Here is a 20,673-nt window from a genome sequence, read left to right as displayed (position 1 = left end):
AGTTGACCACAAGTATCTCATCTAAGTCACAGTTATGCTCCATACTGTTAGCTGATGATTTTCTTACTGCTTTCTTTTCCTTCTTTTGGTACCAGTGATTGAACTTAGGGGCACTTCACCACTGAGCCACATCCCCAATCCTTCTTATGTTTTATTTTAGGACGAGGTCTCTCTAAGTTGTTTAGGGCCTTGCTAAGTTGCTGAGGCTGGCTTTGAACTCGAGATCCTCCTATCTCAGTCTCCTGAGTTTCTGGGTTTACAGGAATGCTGCACTGTGACCGGCCTACAGCTTTTGATTTTGAGCACTCTATATTAAGAGGGTTACTGAGAGAGATTCAAACACATTCTAAGGGGCTGGGAACATAGTTCAGTGATAGAGTATGTGTTTGTTAGTATACTGGTTCAATCCCTAGCAGCAAATTAAATGAGATTCAAAGGAGAATTATTTTAAAACTATAACCTATCAGATGAAGGAGAGAATACTGAAAATGTTTTACTAGGAAGAGCATTTGAACTCCAATTATCTGAAGGGCTGCCATGAAGAAGGAAGAAAGGAGTAGTTTTCTGTGGCTCCAAGAGGTATAACTAAGATTCCACAGGTGACTATACGGCATCAAGACTTCAGCTCAGGGCTGGGGATGTGGCTCAAGCGGTAGCGCGCTCGCCTTGCATGCGTGCGACCCGGGTTCGATCCTCAGTACCACATACCAACAAAGATGTTGTGTCTGCTGAGAACTAAAAAAAATAAATATTAAAAATTCTCTCTCTCTCTCTCTCCTCTCTCACTCTCTCTTTAAAAAAAAAAAAAAAAAAAAAAAAAGACTTCAGCTCAGAGCTGGGGATGTGGCTCAAGCGGTAGCATGCTCGCCTGGTATAAGCGGGGCACTAGGTTCGATCCTTAGCACCACACACAAATAAAAAAATAATAATAAAGATGTGTCCACCGAAAACTAAAAAATAAATATTATAAAAAAAAAGACTTCAGCTCAGTATAAAAAGTAATCTACGGGGTTAAGAATGTGGCTCTATGGGCTTGGATTATGGTTCAGTGGTAGAGCATTCGCCTAGCATGTGTGAGGCCCTGGGTTCGATCCTCAGCATCACATAAAAATAAATAAATAAACAAATAAATAAAGATATTGTGTCCAACCACAGCTAAAAAATAAATATTTTTTAAATATTTATTTATTTATTTATTAGTTTTCGGCGGACACAACTTCTTTGTTTGTATGTGGTGCCGAGGATCAAAACCGGGCCGCACGATGCCAGGCGAGCACGCTACCGCTTGAGCCACATCCCCAGCGCCCCCCCACAAAAAGAATGTGACTTTGTGGTACACTGAGTACTTAGCATGCATGAGTCCTTTGGTTCAATCCTAGTACCTCAAAACAAATCTTAAAGTTGGTAGCTGCCCAGGACAAACTAGATAACTGAGAAGTATTTAAACACAAAAGCAATGAAGAACCACTGCTTGAGAATATTGTAGAGGAGATTCATGCATTGGAAGGGAAATTCGCCTGGCATGCGTGCGGCCCGGGTTCGATCCTCAGCACCACATACAAAGATGTTGTGTCCGCCGAAAACTAAAAAATAAATATTAAAAATTCTCTCTTTAAAAATAAAATAAAGTTGTTGATAAACCTTTATTTATTTATATGCGGTGCTGAGAATCGAACCCAGTACTTCACACATGCCAGGCAAGTGCGCTACTACTGAGTCACAGCCCCAGCCCTTTAAAATCTTTTTTTTTTTTTTAATTTTTAGTTGTTGATGGACCTTTATTTTATTCATTTATTTACATGTGGTGCTGAGAATTGAACCCCGTACCTCACACGTGCTAGCCAAGCACTCTACCACTGAGCCACAACCCCAGCCCAATACCTAAAATCTTTACATTAAAAATATCTTAAGGGCTGGGGATGTGGCTCAAGCGGTAGCGCGCTCGCCTGGCATGCGTGCGGCCCGGGTTCGATCCTCAGCACCACATACCAACAAAGATGTTGTGTCCGCCGAGAACTAAAAAATAAATGTTTGTTAAAAAAAAAAAATATCTTAAGATTTAAATCTCAAAAACAACAAATCTAGGAAATTTTTAGAAATGATTTTAACCTACCATTTCATTGAATGTTGGATTCCTAGTTTTTCGTGAAATTTTGGTTTTACGTTTGGATGTCTTGTGGGTATCTGGAAGTAGGTATGTTTTGACATATGGATTTGGATCAGCCCCATCTTCAGTAACCTATAAAGAAAAGCAGTCCCTTAACAGTAATGCTTTCTACTAAGGCATCAATTTCTTCTATAACCATCATTATTTGTGATCACTCACAAGATCTTTGATGTGCATCACCATGATGAACAGAGTACCATTTCGGTAAGAGACAGATAACTTCACTGCTCCTCCTATTTGGCCTGGAGTAGGACTGAAGGGACCTGCACCTGAAAATACAAATATTTTTCTCCTTATTTTATCCTGCTTGCAGTGTTTTAAGCTTCAACAAAACAATTTTGCTTTACTTCCAGAACCTCTGCATGTGGGTTGGGGAGACATACAGTGGAGGAAAGTAAAGAACCTGGTAGGTCACTGTTTGGAAAGTTAACTTTATCCAGAAGTAGACTGGCTTAAAAAGAATACTCTCTTCCCATTCTCATGGACCAGCAGACCACCTGTCACTCTACCACATTCACTGAGAAGTTAGATTTGCAGGCCATGAATTACCAACAAAGAGAAAAAAGTAATCTCACCTGCAGACCTAGCTATTCCTTCAGCTTTCTCATCACGAATTAAAGGGTGGAAAAAAGTACAAACAAGATCACACTAAGATTGAAGAGAAAAAAGATTAATTAGTTTTATGGGGCACAAAGGATATATTATTATGTTATCACTTATTACATAGGAAGCTTACCTCTGCTACATCTGTTGAAGCACTCATCAAATTCTGTAAATAACTGTTCAACTCAACTTTTCTCTTGGCTGCTACATCTTTTATGTGTGTTCTTCCTAGAACCATCCTATTAGGAAAGCTATAAAATAAAATAAAATAAAATAAAAGGTGGAATTTGCCAGGTGTAAGTGGCACATGCCTGTAATTCCAGCAGCTCAGGAGGTGGAAGATCCAAAGTTCAAAGCCAGCTTCAGCAATTTAGCAAGGCGCTAAGCAACTCAGTGAGGCCCTGTTTCTAAATAAAATACAAATTAGGGCTGGGGATGTGGCTCAATGGTTGAATGCTCAATGGTTCAATCCCCAGTACAAAAAAAACAAAAGTGGAATTAAAATTATTTGATCTGGGGGCTGAGGATGTGGTTCAAGTGGTAGCACACTTGCCTAGAATGCATGAGGCACTGGGTTCGATTTTCAGCACCACATAAAAATAAAGATATCCTGTTCACCTAAAACTAAAAAATAATATTAAAAAATATTTGATCTGGAAATATTTATAGAATCAAGTACAATGCTTCCTTACAAATATGCTTTTTTACATACTTCTTTTTCTCCCCCCCCCCACCCCGCCCTATGGGGACTATACCCAAGGACACTTGATCACTGAATTATATCCTCAGCTTTTAAAATTTTATTTTATTTTTTTGGGTACCAGAGATTGAACTCAGGGGCACTCAACCACTGGGCCATATCCCTAGCCCTATTTTGTATTTTATTTAGAGATAAGATCTCTCTGAGTTGCTTAGCACCTCACTTTTGCTGAGGCTGGCTTTGAACTTGAGATCCTTCTGCCTCAGCCTCTTGAGCTGGTAGGATACATGAGTGTCACTGTTCCTGGCTTAAATTTTATTTTTGAGACAGGGTCTCACTAAGTTGCTGAGGCTATCCTCAAACTTGAAATTCTCTTGCCTCAGCCTTGCAAATTGCTGGGATTACAGATGTGCAATATCATGCCCTGCTACTTCTTTACATACTTCAGGATAAAAGTGGATTCTTAAACAGTTATATAGTATTTTTTTCTGTAATTTATCTTCAAAGTACAAAAGACAAAACAATTCAATTAGCCATTTTCATTTTCTACTATTTCTTCTCAACTTTAATCATTCACAAATATTTATCAAATCTGATCTCTGAAAGAATCATTACTTAATCAACCACAGGCATTGTAAGCATCAATAGAATCCCCAAATAATGACAGGGCCTAAATCAGGTACTGAAAGGATAATCTCTTTGGTGGCAGTAGAAAGAAAAGACTACATATGGAAATTAATACTAATACCACTTTGCCTCTTTGTTACTTTTGAAATTTAGTCTGAAAAGAATTTGAACAACTTGACACAAGAAATCTGTTCATTAAGCCACTATAAAACTAGGTTTCCAAAGGGTATCAGATACAAAACTAAGCCCTAAGATTGTGATTAACAGTTTTAGTGATATCTTTTTTAGTTTGTTAGTTATCAGAGGAGCTCAGTATGGCTCATAATTATCTCTGTAGTGATTCAGCAAGAGACTTTTTAAAATCAATATTACAAATTATCTTCTGTTCCTTGATATTGTAGAAACAACAAAGTCAAAAGCTTCAACTAAAATTAGGAGTTTGGAGAATTCCACATTTTAAGATCTTGATTAGGGTTGGGGATACAGCTCAGTTGGTAGAGTGCTTGCATCACATGCACAAGGCCCTGGGTTCAATCCCCAGCACCACAAATAAATAAATTAAATAAAGGTATTGTGTGTATCTATTAAAAAAAAATCTTGATTACACAGACCTTTTTTTTCATTCAACAAAAACTTACAGCTCCTTGTCTATGTCAAGTTCTATATTAGGCTCTCGTGATACAAAAGAAAATAAGCCAGATATGGTCTATAGTATCTAAGTGCTAACATAAAGCTTTTAGCTGCATTTGAGAAAAATTGTTTCCTACAAAAAAGAATTTGTACAAGAATGGGAACATACCCAGGTAACTTCCAAAGTGGAAAAATAATACTGAGCTTATTGTGAAGTTCCTGAAACTCGTCAAATGTCCGGAATACAAATGATGGTTCAAGCTGTCCTTCTCTCAAAATTCGGACTACATAAATCTGAGAAGAAATCACACAACAAGTAGATTAAATTTATAAGAAACTTCCTTTCCTGACAGAAAAAGAAATTCATAGTCCAAGTGCTTTTACTGGTAAAATATGCCAACAACAAGAAATACCAAATATGTCATTGTATTTATAGTACATAAACTGCATTCTAAGAGTGATAATAGCAGGGCATGGCAGTGCTAGCCTATAATCCCAAGTACTTGGGAGGCTGAGGAAGGAGGATTGAGAAGTTCAAGGCCAATCTGGGTAACTTATGGAGACCCTATGGTAGAGTGCCCCTGGGATCAATTCCCAGTACTAGGGGGGAAAACACTGGTGACCATAACCATTGTGAGGTACATAAATAAGAACTTGAAAGTAAAAGCCATTTTATTTACAGGATTAAATGTAATAAATTTACTTTCCAAATCTATAAAGTTAGTGCATTTCCAGTAAAAATGGTAAAAAGTAAGTTAAGAAAGCAAATAGGAAAAAGGAAAATAAAACAACTATGGGGTGGGTGATGAACATTTAAACTATTATGTTATGCAGTACCTTAAAGAGTATAATACCAGTACAGAAAAGTAGATATATCCATAGAAATCAGAAATAAATTCAGGGATAAGCATTTATATAAACTAGAATTAAAGGTGCCATGATAAATCATAAGGAAAAAAGTACTACTCAATAAGATGGTTAAAATAATAAATTTCTAAAACCTACCAATTCATCAAAAAATTTAAAAACTGAGTGCTGAGAGATAAAAACATTAACACAAGAGGTGGGTGTGTTAAGTCAGTGGTAGTGCTTACATAGGCACAAAGCATTGGATCTGACCTTCAGCACCACAAAAATGAGTGAATGAATACATAAATAAATAAATTTAGCACAAGGGTGAAAACACTACAGATGATAATGTATATTATATCATGTATAATATATCACATATATTCTCAAGTGGGTAAAAAATTCTATTTTTATTTAAAAACAAATTGTGTAGCTGTGTGTGCTATAATACTTTATTAGAGGGTAGAATGGGAGCTTAAAACTTTTTGATTTGATTTATATTGCTTAAAATGTTATAATTAGCAAAATTTACCTCTGAAAAAATTGAAGGAACGAGAAAGCAGAATAGCATTACTCTTTTAGCCCTCATAATTTTAAAGCACCTTTAACAAGAAATAAATGTCAAAATACCAATAAATACCATATAAATAGAAAGGGATGCTTCAGATACATTTATTTTTGGCCCACCCATGGATGGTATGGGTGGGCCAAAAATAAAAAATTAGGGATGCTTCAGATACATTTATTTTTGGCCCACCCATGGATGATATGAGCATGAACAGAACAAATCCCTGGAATTCTAGCAGAAGGGCATATGAAGGACAACAATAATGCATGCACAATCGTCTACCTAAAACCAAACTTACATAGTGTTTATCGGGGTTGTATTTCTTATGATATGTGAAAACAGAAACTTCCTTGATTCGACCATCTTGTCTAAAAGAGTATGTTTTGGGTGAAAATGAAAGGATGGGCTCATCATTAGAAGGAAGACCAGAAAAACGTAGCTGAGCAAGATTGTGAATGAAGAAATTAAACTTTGTGGCAATGCTTCCCAAACTTGATTCAATCAGCCTGCAAAATAATCAGAAAATGCGTTAACAGCAAATCTCCATGGAAACATATGCTAAATTCTTTCAACATAATATCATATATCTTTCATTCTTTTTTAAAAATATTTTTTAGTTGTAGATGGACACAATACCTTTATTTTATTTGATTTATGTTTTTATGTAGTGCTGAGGATCAAACCAATGCCTCACGCATGCGAAGCAAGCACTCTACCCCTCAGCTACAGCCCCAGCCGCCATTTTCATTTCTTTTAAAATATTAAACCAATTCTCACTCTGCCAAGGATTCCCTGTGTTCTTTAGGCCAAAGACCTGTTAAAATATATCTCACCCCAACAAAAAAATTTTTACCACCAGAAAGAAATGACGCTTTTTGGAGGAAGGATTGAACTCAAGAGCCCTTGACTACTGGAGCCACATCCCCAGTCCCATTTTGTATTTTATTTAGAGATAGGATCTCACTGAGTTGCTTAGCACCTCGCTAAGTTGCTGAGGCTAGCTCTGCACTCTCAATCCTCCTGCCTCAATCTCCCAAGCTGGCCTTACAGATATGAGCCACCACACCAAGCTTATTTTTCTGAGCCCTATGAGGTGCAAGACTAATTAAAGAGCTATTAGGAATAGATGATAACAGATAATTTTAAAAAGATGACTTTGCTATTTTATTATAAAAATCCAAATTTAAAAAATTATGTCAAATAATAGAATGTAGAATTTGGTGTCAGATTTCTTTTGGATAATCACAATTTCACTCATTTAGGAAAAAAAGATAAAATGGAGAGTTTGGCAGAGATGATTTGGAAAGTAGGCCTGGATAAAACATTTCAGATAAGTAGACAAGATTCCGAAACTGGGTTAAGGAACCCAGAGAATAAGAGATTCAGAGAAGCATGAGAACTTCCAACACAGGTTTTTGCCTTGCTGTGGACTTGAATGTTTGTGTTCCCTAAAATTCCTATATTGAAACCCCAACCTCACCGTGAATATATTTGGAAATGGGGCCTTTAAGGAGGTAATTAAAGTTAAATAAGGTCATTAGGGTGAAGACTTGATCCAACAGCTGTGTCCTTATAGGAAAAGATGAGAGAGAAAGAGAGAGACACACAGACATATAGATACACACACACAAACTATGTAAGGACAAAGCAAGAAAGTGTCATCTTCAATCTACAAAGGGAATCCTCATCATAAACCTAGTCAGCTGGCTTCTTGATCTTGAACTCTGAGATAATAATAATGGCAATTTTGTTATAGAAGTCCAAATAGACAAATGCATGCCTGTTTTGTAGTCTTGCCTAGGGGAGCCAATGAATCTCTTTCAAAATATAAAACAAAGCCAGTCAATACCTAAATTGTCAGGATTTGTTCAGAAGGCTATACAATAGTCAGCTCATTTCAATTCAGTTTGGCCCAGATTGCTAAGACTAGGGAAGTCCAGGGTAATATTTCAGAACTCCTCTCCACCAAGAGGAAGAAAGCAAGAAAAAAAAAGAGGGAAAAGAATGTGAGCTCAGCCAGGAATGACTGCACATAACTATAATCCCAGTGACTTGGGAGACAAAGACAGGAGGATTGAAAGTTTGAGGCCAGCCTAGATACTGTGTCTGGGCATGGAATGTAGCTCAGAGGTAGAATGTTCCTGGGTTCAATTCTCGGGAATTGGAGAAAGGGGGGGGGGGCGCACAGAACATGACCTCATGTGTCCTTTCCTGGTATGGTTTTATGATGATGTGGCAGCAGTACCCAATGACCAACCAGGTTACCAGACTTTGAGAACATATTTGCCAGGAAGATCTGCTTTTAAGGCAATAATAATACAATCAAATGCCCCACTGGCATATGTGTTTGAAGTACTATGTCACACAGTAATAGTTTACTAAGGGCATTGTCCCAGAGTTTGCAGTTTTAAGCACTTAGGGTATCTGTGAGAACTGTTAAGGTAGAATCCTGAAAAACAGATTAGCACAGAAATCAGTTCAGAAAGAAACCTGAAAGAGGTACTTGGTCCTGTAGGAAACATGCTTCTTAGAACTAGTTCATAAATAGAATTTTATAACTGGGTCCATACATTAAATAACTTTGAGATCATATTTTGAGATAAATTATTTTTAAAAGACTATTGCAAGTCATTCACATTACTTCAGTAACTTTTTTTTTTTTTTTTTGCTTGCAATGCTGATGATTACTCAGGGCCTCATATGGTAGGCCTGTGCTCTATCACTGAGCTACCTCCCCAGCTTAAATAAATTTTGACACCTATTATTTGCTAAATACTATGAATCATAATTTTTCCCTCTAAATCAGATTTTTGGTAAATAGTATTTGTTTAAATTAGGTAAAGATAATATTTAATTTAAAGGTAAATTAAAAAGGTAAAGGGCTTGTTAGCATGTGTGAGGCCCTGGGTTCAATTCCTCAGCAATGCAAAAATGCAAAACAAACAAAGAAAGGTGAAACAAATCAAAGCCAAATTACATGTGTCTTCAACAACATACTTAAATATACCATACCTAGTGAAAAAAATTGTAGCTTCTGCATCTGTGGTTTGGGGTTGAAGAGCATCTCTAACATATTTCAAGTCCTGAACACTTGTAAGTTCTGGTAACCCTGAAGGAATCATCTGTAGGAGAACAAAAAAAAGTTATGTGAGTTAAATTTTCTGCTGATCAAGTATTTAGAAATAAAGCCAACAAAAATAATCACAGTTTTGAGAAATCTGTTATTGTTCAGGGGACCTAAGTGATTCTCTTACAAATTAGAAAATCTAAGCAAAGGAAGTCAAATGACTTGATGAATCACAAAGCATGTTTATGAATAAAAGTTATGAAATCCAGACCTCTTTTTGTTTAGGCCTCAGATTCTACTACCACATCAATTTTAGTCAAGATAATCATAGCACAGGTTTTTTTTTTTTTTTCATCTTTTACTTAAGTATAATACATATCCACAAAAGTACATACAGCTTGATGAATGTTCACAGTCTGAACACACCCCAGGTCAAGACACAAAATATTCACCAGGCTTCCAGATGTTCCTCATAGGCTTTATTGACTTCTTCTCCTCATTCTCTGGGTCACTACTCAGTTGACTTATCTCTTACATTTTACATAAATGGACCCATACAGGATATACTCTAATATTTTTTAAATGTTTGCTTATTTGACATAGCTATAATTTTATAATATTTCAGTTAATAATAAAGCTGACATTTGTGACTATAGTAAACTTTATTCCAAAATCACAAAATATCCTTTTTTTAGGTATTATAACACAAATGCACTTATAGAAAATTAATTAAATGCTTTTAAAGAACGGAGTTACCAGTGAAAGTAGGTTAAGAAAGAGGTTTGTTTGCTTTCTTATCAAGTTGTAGGCCTGACAGCAAAGGTCCACAAATAATTGGAAGCGAATGGTTGGCTTTTCACCTCCATTGATAACATATGCCATATCAGACGTAAGCACAAAAGGAGCTCGATCCCTGTTTAAAATGAAAGAACACACAGAATATTATTATTTTTTTTAATTTTTTATTTGTTTTAATTAGTTACACATGACAGTTCAGTGACCTTGACATATCATACATTTGAATGAGATGGGATATAATTTCAACACCCAGAATATTATTTACAGTAGATATGTAAGTAGTGCTATTGCTGTTGCATGATTATTAAACTAAGTCATCTGAACTATAGCAATTTCCAAGTAGGAAAGGTATCAGGAAGTTTTGAATTTCTATAATTCTTGAATATTCACATTTTCAGAAAAGCCAAGATATAATATTTTCATTACTTAGACAGAAGTTATATGTGAAATTTTATTCAAGATGATATTTATAAATTTACATACCTAAAGAGAGATCTAACAGTATGTACAAACATACAGAAAGAAGTTATGAAAATGAACTACTTCTAACAGCACCACAACTATATATAATAAAAGGCACAATAATTCATTTCAACAAAGTTTACATACACACTCACAATTGCCTATTATGTGGTAAAGTTATCTCTCAGGGACTTTTCATCCTTAATTAGGCTCAAAAAGAGCCACAAAGCAAAGCATAGGAAAGGGCAAGGTTTGAGCCATTAATTTGTGACACAAGACATGTGTCTTTTCTTTAGTAAAAGTAATATTAACAATATAATATTATACCTTTTGAAGCTACCAAACATCTGTGCATGGCCCAGAAACTTCCCAAAGTCAATGTGGAACATATGTCCTGTACTTCGAAGCATTATATTATCATTGTGTCGATCACAGATGCCTAAAACATAGGTAGCTACACAGCATCCAGCACAAGAATAAATAAAATTTTCAGAAGCCTATAATAAAGATAAAAAATTATATTAAGAAAAAATTATTTTTATTTGATTTATATGTGTATGTGTATACACAAACACACAATTATTTTTTAGTTGTTGAGGGACCTTTATTTATTTATTAATTTATATGTGGTGCTGAGAATCAAATCCAGTGCCTCACACATGCTAGGCAAGAGCTCTACTGCTGAGTCACAACCTAGCCCCGAAAAAATTATTGTTATAGGAGACAATGTTTACAAAGATTAAAGTAGTTCATCGCTCTTTAAAAACACAATCATTCTAGGCATGGCATCTGCCTGTAATCCCAGTGACTAGGGAGGCTGAGGCAGGAGGATCACAAGTTCAAGGCTGGCCTCAACAATTTAGAGAGACCCTAACTTAAAATAAAAAATAAAAAGGGTTGGGGAAGTAGCTCAGTGGTCAAGTGCCCCTGGTCAATCCCCAGTACAAAAAACAAATAAACAACAACAAAAAAAAGCTGTAATCTACTTTCTTAGCTTGTATAGGTTATAATAATAAAAACCAGCCTTTTCATATTTCAAAAACAAAGCCACTCTAGCTTTTTTCTTCTATAAGGTAGAGATCTTGCTATTCCCTACCGTGAATAGCTTTGAAACACCATGTTTGTGGAACCCTGCTCCACATACCCTTGTGCTCCTTACCACAAGAAGCATTACTGGGACAAAAATTAATCTAAATACAAGAGTTTTATTTTCTCTAGTTGTAGGAAAGACTTGTGAAACAAAGTCGGCTCAGGGGCTGGGACTCTAGTTCAGTGGTAGAGGACTTAACCTAGCAAGCCTGAGGCCCTGGGTTAGATCCCCAACATCAATAGGGGTAGGGGAAAGAAAGTTAGTTTATACCTTGAAACATTCAATAATAACAATTACTGTATTTTGTGACTTCCTACTGTGTCATCAGAAAATTTCTTGAAGGTAGACACCTTATTTCACTTCAGTTCTGCATGTCCTAGGGACTATCAAAATTACTAATATCATACAGATACAGCAAGATACATATAATGAATATTTTTATATTTTATTCTCAAAATACTGTATTTCTGAGGGCTCAGTCATATGGCTATACTTGTCCATGTGGTTAAATTTTATTCTATAATCCTCCAGAATCATTAACAAAGATGATGATGTGATAACAGCAGGAGTCTAGCACAAACCAAGTGCACAAACCTTTCTCTGTATACATTAGCCTATTTAAAATCTCACAACAAACCAATAACTCAGGTATTATTATTACTGTCATTTTACAGATGAGAAAAACCGAGACAGGTTAAGTCATCTACCCAAGATTACATAATTGGTTAGAACCAGGATTTAAATCCAATGTGTCTCCATTATGCTATATTCCTTTTAACATATTAAATCACATAAAAATGCACAAAAGTTACTTAAGATATGCTACTTGACAATTATTTTGTTTCAAACAACTTACCAAGAATCACAAAAGAGATAACATTACTATGAACAAGCACTGACCTCTGCTGTATTGCTTCCTCCAGACCACAAAGAAAGAAAAGGGAATAATCTTACAGTTTAAATGACCCAAAAAGGAAAAAATTATCTGCTTTACCTACATAAGTCAACAGATGGTACTTTTATATCCAAAAGTGATACAATAGCCAGGGCATGGTGGTACATGCCTGAAATACGAGTAACTTGGGAAGCTGAGGCAGGAGGATCTATAAAAATTTGAGGCCAGCCTCAGCAATTTAGTGAGAACCTCCGCATCTTAGCCAGACCTAGTCTCAAGATAAAAAATTAAAAAGGAGACGTAGTTAACTGGTAAAGGGCCCCTGGGTTCGATCCCTAGTACCACAAAAAGAGGAAAGAAAGGAGAGAAAAAAAAAAAAAAGATGTGACAGAATAATGGTATATAAACTAAGCAGCTAAATGACATTAAAACTGGGATCTTCTATCACTATGCAAGAGTTCATGGGTCATTAATTTTTTAATTTGCTTTAATTAGTTATACCCAGGGGTCTTTCTTAAGCCAAGTTTAGGATCACGACTGGCCTGTATCCTAAGTGATTACTCTTTTTTTTTTAGCAATTTTTTAAAATATTTATTTTTTTGTTTTAGGTGGACACAATATATTTATTTATTTTTATGTGGTGCTGAGGATCGAACCCAGTGCCTCACGCATGCCAGGGCAGCGCACTACCACTTGAGCCACATCCCCAGCCCTCAGATTGCTCTTTTTGATATGTAATTCAAATTAATACTAATACAAAAAAAAAAAGATACTCCCAATAATACAATTTTCTCTGTTGTGTGTTCTCTCATGCTCTCTTGTGAATGCTCTTCCTCTCTTTATATACACATGCAATACACTCATTTAATTCTCACAATAACCTTATGATACTATCATTTTTACAGCCATAGTATATACAATAATACCATAATATAAACTAAAATAGTTTACAGCAGAGTTCATTGAGGCACAAAGAAGTTAAATAACTTGCCTAAGGCCCTGTAGCCGATGAGTAACTTGGGGCCTGCATTTAAGCCCAGAGGCTAGCCCATAACATATGCTCATAAGTACAAACCATTTAGCTGTTCTTACTCATTTCTACAACTTCTTCCAAGGTCTTAGGAAAGCATAACATTCTGAGTTATAAAAATACTGCTGGTTTGCTGACCTTTAAGTACATGTTTATAATATTTTGAAGGTAATTTAGCTTAAATTCACTTATATTCCTGCCATTAAATTCCATCAGTTTTATATTCTTTTCTATACCTACAGAAAGACATTGTTTTCTTGACTTAGAATAAACAGTTACTCTCCAGAATTATACAATGAACTCAAAATCTTTGTAATACATTTTTGACAAAGTTATTAAGAAATAAAGAGACATGTTAATCACCTTTTCATATTCTTCCTCAGAGGGATTGTATTTCCTCAGCCATTCTGCAAGTGGTTTATCCTTAAAGGATCCAGTCACACCATATTCCACTTGGATTTTTCTGAGGGTATCTGAAGCAGGAACTAGTTCCACCATGCCTTTAACAATAAAATATTAAACTATGTGAAAACATCTCCCAAAATTAAGCCTTTTAAAAATTTACAGCTAAAAAAAATTTACAGCTTTCACTGGGTATGGTGGTGCACACCTGTAATCCCAGTGACTCATGAGGCTGAGACAGAAAGATGACAAGTTCAAGGCAACACAGTGACTTTGACTAAAAAAAAAGGCTGGGGATGTAGCTCAGCAGTAAAGTGTCCCTGGGTTTAGTCATCAGTACCAAAAAAAAAAAAAAAAAAAAAAAAAAAAAAAAAAAAAAAAAAAAAACAGAAAATTACAGTTTGCAATCTTGGACAGAAGGCATCAACTAGCAACTATCAGTTTCAAAGAAAATCAGGTCTGGCAGGGTATGCTAAAAAAAGTAAACAATCATAATTGTTTTGTATTTCCAAAGTATCCAACATGTGAAAGTTGATTTTTTACTATATGAGACTCTATAGTCTATACTCATGTGCTAATTCCCAAGTGATAATAATTTTGATTACAAACTAGATGATAATAACTTCACTGGTAAAGTTACTTACAGATACATAATGTTCCATTTCAGCATGAAAAACTGTCTCTCATTGTGTATTTGGGAAGATAAGAGTATTTCAGAGAATATTAGGCCCTTTCAATGGGATGAACAGATTAAGACCATCCTTGTTATATACTTAAGTCTTAAATATGTGTTTTGTCTTCCCAACGAAAATGTTGCTGGCTTGGTAAACTGTTTTACCTTATCTCTGCAATTCCTTTAAAACAAGTTATCAAATAAATAAATTATGGCATATCTATACAATGGACTATAGTGAGGTGGGTCTCTATATCCTTAAGTAGGACAGTCATTAAAATAATGCTTTAAAAATAAAAAAATCCAGATGGAGAACTGTAATGCTTAAAAAGAAAAACTGTTGGAACATATATAAAATAGTTCTTGAAGACTATGTAAATGGTAATACCTTGTGAGCACGATGCCTAGAATTAAGAATAGAGAAGTATGGAAGAAAACCAACATTTACTTTTACATAATTTACAAATTACATAATTTACATATTTTTAAATGAAGGATATATATTTGTGTTAAAAAATAAATGACTGGAGTTGGACGAGTGGCACAGGTTTGTAATCCCAGCAGCTTGGGAGGCTGAGGCAGAAGGATTGTGAGATCGAAGTCAGCCTCAGCAAAAGCAAGGTGCTAAGCAACTGAGTGAGACCCTGTCTCTAAATAAAATACAAAATAGGGCTGGGGATGTGGCTCAGTGGTTGAGTGCCCCTGACTTCAATCCCTGGTCGCCCTCCCCCACCAAAAAAGATCTGGAAACAAAGATCTGCTTCAGATAAAGAGAGTGGAGGAAACCCAAGTTGACCAAAGCCTCCAAGGACACCATGAAAGAAAGTATGCAAGGCCAAGTTCTAATTCTAGATTATATTTTGGTTGTATCATCTAGTTTACAGTTCATAGTGACAACATTTTTCAATGAGTGCCCCCAATTTTAATTCTATGTCTAATGATTATGTACAAAACAGTGAATCAATGTGTGTAAAATATACAAAGTACTAGATACATTCCCTGATCAGAGAGAACAGATCATCAATCCAATGGGGAAGATATAAAACATGCAGAAAGTAAAACTAATATAAAAGTTAATAAAAATTAATATAAAAAATATAAAATTAATGTCTGGTGACTATAGAATAAAACTGCTCAGTTTAGACAAAAGAGACAGTGGTATAGGCTGAATTGCTTGTGAAAAGCTTCACAGTGGATGTGTGTTGTGATTTCTTTTTTTTTAAGTTGTCAATGGATTTTAATTTTATTTATTTATATGCGGTGTTGAATCCAGTGCCTCACAAATGCTAGGCAAGCACTCCGCCACTGAGCCACAACCCCAACCCATGATTTCTTCATTGAGAAATAAGGATACAAGTTGGGTGCAGTGTCACACACTTGTAATCCCAGCAACTTACGTCACTGAAACAGGAGGACTCCAAGTGCTAGACCAGACTCAGCAAATTAGTGAGACATTGTCCTCAGAAATAAAAAGGGTTGGGGTGCAGCTTAATAGCAGAGCACCCCTATGTTCAATTCCCAAAAATACAAAGAAAAAAAAATGAAGGATACAGTGAAATAATACAAGTAGAAAGCTTATCACAGGATAAGACACTTAAGAATTTCAAAATGAGAATGAGGAAGTCCAGCTATAGAAACAAAATATGGTAACAACAAAAAAACTTAATCTAATTGAGACTATAAGCTTGTACTGAGAAGTCTTTACTTGATAAAATAATTCACATTTATATGAAAATTAATCAACAAGAATTCTTTTTTTTTTTAAATTTAACTTTTATTCATTTTTAGCAAGAATTCTTTTTCTTTTCTTTTTTTTGGTGGTGCTGGGATTGAACCCAGGGCCTTATGCATGCAAGGCAAGCACTCTACCAACTGAGCTATATCCCCAGAATTCTTAAATTGACTTGATTTCCTAATCTTTTTTTTTTTAAAGCCTCCCTTTTCTCAGAAGGTGATTTTATGAGAGAGAATTTTTTTAAATATTTATTTTTTTTTAGTTTTCAGCGGACACAACATCTTTGTTTGTATGTGGTGCTGAGGATCGATCCCGGGCCTCACGCATGTCAGACTAGCGTGCTACCGCTTGAGCCACATCCCCAGCCCTTGATTTCCTAATCTTGACAAGATAAAGTCTGCACATCTAAATTTGAGCAAGTAAGGTTATAGACTCTAATGTCCTGATGGATACGAGAGAGAAATATGGAAGCGGGTGATAATACAACAAAGACAAGTAATTAAGCAAAATATCATACTTGAGGACCAGGGAGGTAGCTCTGTGGTAAAGCACTTGCCTACCATGAATGAGGCTCTGGGTTGGATCCCCAACACCACATGCAAAAAAAGAAGAAAAACAAAACAACCTAAATTGTACTTGAGGTAGCAATCACCCCAAGGGAAATTTCTCGTGGCACACCACCAGGACTGGTCCTTTGGCTTTTCTTGGTAAACGCTTTTCCCAATGACTTAGCAGAAGCTATGGAATATATGTTCTTTAAGTTCATACAAACTAAGAAGTTCAATAGCAGATGGTAAGAATGAGAGTTTACGCCAGGCATGGTGGCACACGCCTGTAATCCCAGTGGCTCACGAAGCTGAGGTAGGAAGAATCTGAGCTCAAACCCAGCGCCAGCAATGGCGAAGCACTAAGCAACTCAGTGAAACCTGTCTCTAAATAAAATACAAAATAGGGCTGGGGATGTGGCTCAGTGGTCGAGCATCCCTGAGTTCAGTCCCCAGTACCAAAAAAAAAGAATCAGAGTTTACTTATTTTTTTAAGATGAGTGAGTGTGTGTGTGTGTGTGTGTGTGTGTGTAGTACTAGGAATTGATTGAACCCAGTGCTGAGGCTCAAGCACTTTCCCACTGAGCTACAACCCTAACCCTAGGATCAGATTTTAAAAGGAATCAAAGAAACTGAAAAGCAGTGGATCAAATATAACAAAGTTAATAGTTAATGTCCTACACGTGAGTCTAAGACACAAAATGTACAAGAACAGAACAGTCAGGACATGACTTAGGAGCTACTATCATGAAGACTTATTGGTTTTAGTTGTATGTAACCTTTACGTGTGAGGCACTTTGCCCACTCTTTTGTATTCTTCCAAATTCAGGTGTCTCTCCTAGAATGGACTGCTTGAACCCTTTTACAAGGAAAACAACCAGGTGATAAGGTAATTTAAAGTCATCTATGATAAATAGCTAAAGAATGCAGAACTCAAGATCTGAGGCCACAATACTAGCAACTTTTAATGAGGGATCCAACTTAATTATATAATATTCTATGAAGAGCTCTGGAATCAATGGGTAAAAGATATCAACAATCAGTCCTAGTATTCAATTGAGTACAAGAAAGAACTTTACAGCTATCACCTATTCTGGATAGGATCAACTGCCTTGGACTGCAATGAATTCCCTTCACTGTTAAGTATTTAAGTACAAACTTAATGGCAAATATTAGAAGGATAACTAGATAAGGTAATATTTCAGGTGACTTCATAGTATTCAAAAAACTATTTGTTCAATAATAATAATGAAGGCAGGTGTGGCGGCACATCTGTAATCCCAGCAACTCTGGAGACTGAGGCAAAAGGGTTCCAAGTTCAAAGCTAGCCTCAGCAACTTTGAGTCCCTAAGCAACTTAGCAAGACCCTGTCTCAAAAATAAAAAAAATTAATAAAATAAAAAGGACTGGGGCTAGAGTTATAGCTCAGCGGTAGAGTGCTTACCTCACACTGTGAGGTACTGGGTTCGATCTATAGCACCACATAAAAAATAAATAAATAAATAGATAGACAAATAGATAAATAAATAAAGATATTGTGTCCATCTTTAAAAAAAGATAAATAAAAAGGACTGGGGATGTGACTCAGTGGATAGGTACTCATGGGTTCATCCATAGCACTAAATAAATAAACAAATAAATAAATAAAAAATGATGATGATGACTGCCATTTAGTGAGCCCATAATACATAAACAGCTAGGTTGTTTAGCATTATCTCAAAAACTTATTTGATAAAAAAGTAAAAATCTGCTCTTAAAAAACTTTTCAAATTACTCTTTTATTCTGTAGAAATGAAACAAAGTTGGTTTCACTTAGATATGGTTTTCTTTTTAGTTCAAAAGCTAAAGTCTATAAAGTCCTCCTTGAGTTAATTAATAGATACCTCTGAGAACTACAAAGCATTTATTAGGGTATACACTGAGTTGTATTTTTAAAGCAAGTAATCATTAACAATTGAATGAATAAAGTAACACTAGATTAAAATAAGAAACAAGAGAAGCCATGGTGCCTCTGTATCAGGACCTTTATGACAGATACATTCTGAGCCGAGTCCATGGGGGGGATAAAAAGGATGCCAAGATACATCGAATAGACTTACCTCGATCTCTGCCAGTTGAAAGACATTTGAAAATTACCATCCTCAGGTCTAGTCCTTCTTTAAGCCAGATCTTATCCATAATCTTTATCATCTGTAAAGCTAACATATCCTGCCGAAGATCTTCACCAACCTTGAAATCAAGCAAACAAAATGAAACTTGCACTTTTCCAAAAGACTTAATAGATTACATACTATAAAAGCTGGGGGACAAGGGAAAAAGAATAATAAAAAGTGAACAGTGAAATAATCAGAACTGCCTTTTTATTCTTTTGTATTAAACCTTTTCAAGTCTCAGTTTCCTAACATAATAATTTAAAAAGTTGAATTTTAGGGTATGTGAATTATATTCAATCAAACAAGAAGTGGCAGGGCATGGCTGTGCAATAGCTATAATCCCAGCTACTTGGGAGGCTGAAACAGGAGGATCCTAAGTTCAAGGACAGCCTGGACAACCTAGTGAGACACTCTCTCAAAATAAAAAATAAAAAGGGCTGGGGGGGCTGGGGATGTGGCTCAAGCAGTAGCATGCTCGCCCGGCATGCGTGCGGCCAGGGTTCGATCCTCAGCACCACATACAAACAAAGATGTTGTGTCTGCCGAAAACTAAAAAATAAATATTAAAATTCTCTCTCTCTCTTAAAAAAAAAAAAAGGGCTGAGGATGTAGCTCAGTGATAGAGTACACCTGGGTTCTATCCTTAGCACCCCCCCCCAAAAAGTGGGGGGGGGCAACACAAAGATCTTTGTGAAGATCTGTATCCTGACTGTATCAATGCCAATATCCTGTGATATGTGCAATAGAGTTATATATGATGTTAACTATTAGAGGATCATTAGAGGAAACTGGGTCAAGAATCTACAGGATCTCTCTATAATTTTCTCTCTCTCTTTCTATTTTTTTATTTTTTAGCACTGGGAATTAAGCCCAGAGGCACTTAACCACTAAGCCACATCCCCAGCCCTTTTTATAGTTTATTTTGACCCATAGTCTTGCTAAGTTGCTGAGGTTGGCCTCAAACTTGCAATCATCCTGCTTCAGCCTCCCAAGTTGCTGGGATTACAGGCATGTACCACTGTGCTCAGCTATTTATAATTTCTTATAACTGACCATTTATCTTTAAAGATCTCAAAATAAAAGGTTACTTAAAAAAATATTAGGCCTCCCAAAATGAATTAAAATTCATTCTTTGTTCCTTTCCCTTTCTTCCCTTTCAACACTGAGGACTGAATATCCAAAGCCTCGCTCATGCTAGATAAGTGCTCTTACCAATGAGCTACATCCCCAGCCCTTTTTAAAATTTTATTTTGAGACAAGGTCTCACTAAGTTTACCAAGCTACCCTTCAACTTGTGATCCTTCTATCTCAGTCTCTAGAATAGCTGGATTCACAGGTGTGTGCTACCACACTCAGCTTATTTTTCTTTTATAAACTGGATAAAATAACACATAATAATACATTAAAACACGTAATTATGAAGTCATTTTTGACAATAGTCAAGAAAATTATAAAAAGAATAAGAGGGATTTGCCTTAGTATACATTAAGATGAAACATATAAACATATAAAATTTTGATAATCAAAACAGATGGTAAAGTTTTAGAAAAAGGCTTCTATATCAGTTAAAAAAAAAAAAAAAAGAAGAAGTTCCATGAGATCTGAGTATATGGAAACTTGCTACAGAAATCAAAGGAAGCTTAATAGAAGCTACCTTTATGAACCTTCACTTATCTAGT

The 20,673-nt window shown here is 35.8% G+C and overlaps 1 protein-coding gene across 1 annotated transcript in view; it reads right to left on the bottom strand.

Moving 5' to 3' along the window:
• Window positions 1-20,673, bottom strand: part of Pik3c2a (phosphatidylinositol-4-phosphate 3-kinase catalytic subunit type 2 alpha) — a 113,339-nt gene that overhangs the window by 4,430 nt on the left and 88,236 nt on the right. Inside the window, exons 22-32 of the mRNA XM_026398977.2 lie at window positions 18,941-19,070; window positions 13,850-13,986; window positions 10,799-10,968; window positions 9,968-10,124; window positions 9,157-9,266; window positions 6,443-6,650; window positions 4,897-5,021; window positions 2,904-3,021; window positions 2,743-2,815; window positions 2,327-2,436; window positions 2,114-2,239 (exon numbers count right to left, since the gene is read on the bottom strand). Coding sequence (XP_026254762.2) covers window positions 2,114-2,239; window positions 2,327-2,436; window positions 2,743-2,815; window positions 2,904-3,021; window positions 4,897-5,021; window positions 6,443-6,650; window positions 9,157-9,266; window positions 9,968-10,124; window positions 10,799-10,968; window positions 13,850-13,986; window positions 18,941-19,070 — 1,464 coding nt within the window. The remainder of the gene's footprint in view (window positions 1-2,113; window positions 2,240-2,326; window positions 2,437-2,742; window positions 2,816-2,903; window positions 3,022-4,896; window positions 5,022-6,442; window positions 6,651-9,156; window positions 9,267-9,967; window positions 10,125-10,798; window positions 10,969-13,849; window positions 13,987-18,940; window positions 19,071-20,673) is intronic.

The sequence above is a fragment of the Urocitellus parryii genome, chromosome 4 (genome assembly GCF_045843805.1).
Source record: "Urocitellus parryii isolate mUroPar1 chromosome 4, mUroPar1.hap1, whole genome shotgun sequence".
Taxonomy (NCBI): Eukaryota; Metazoa; Chordata; class Mammalia; order Rodentia; family Sciuridae; genus Urocitellus; species Urocitellus parryii.
The sequence above is the reverse complement of the archived record's forward strand: the minus strand, read 5'-3'. Positions and strand labels throughout refer to the sequence as shown.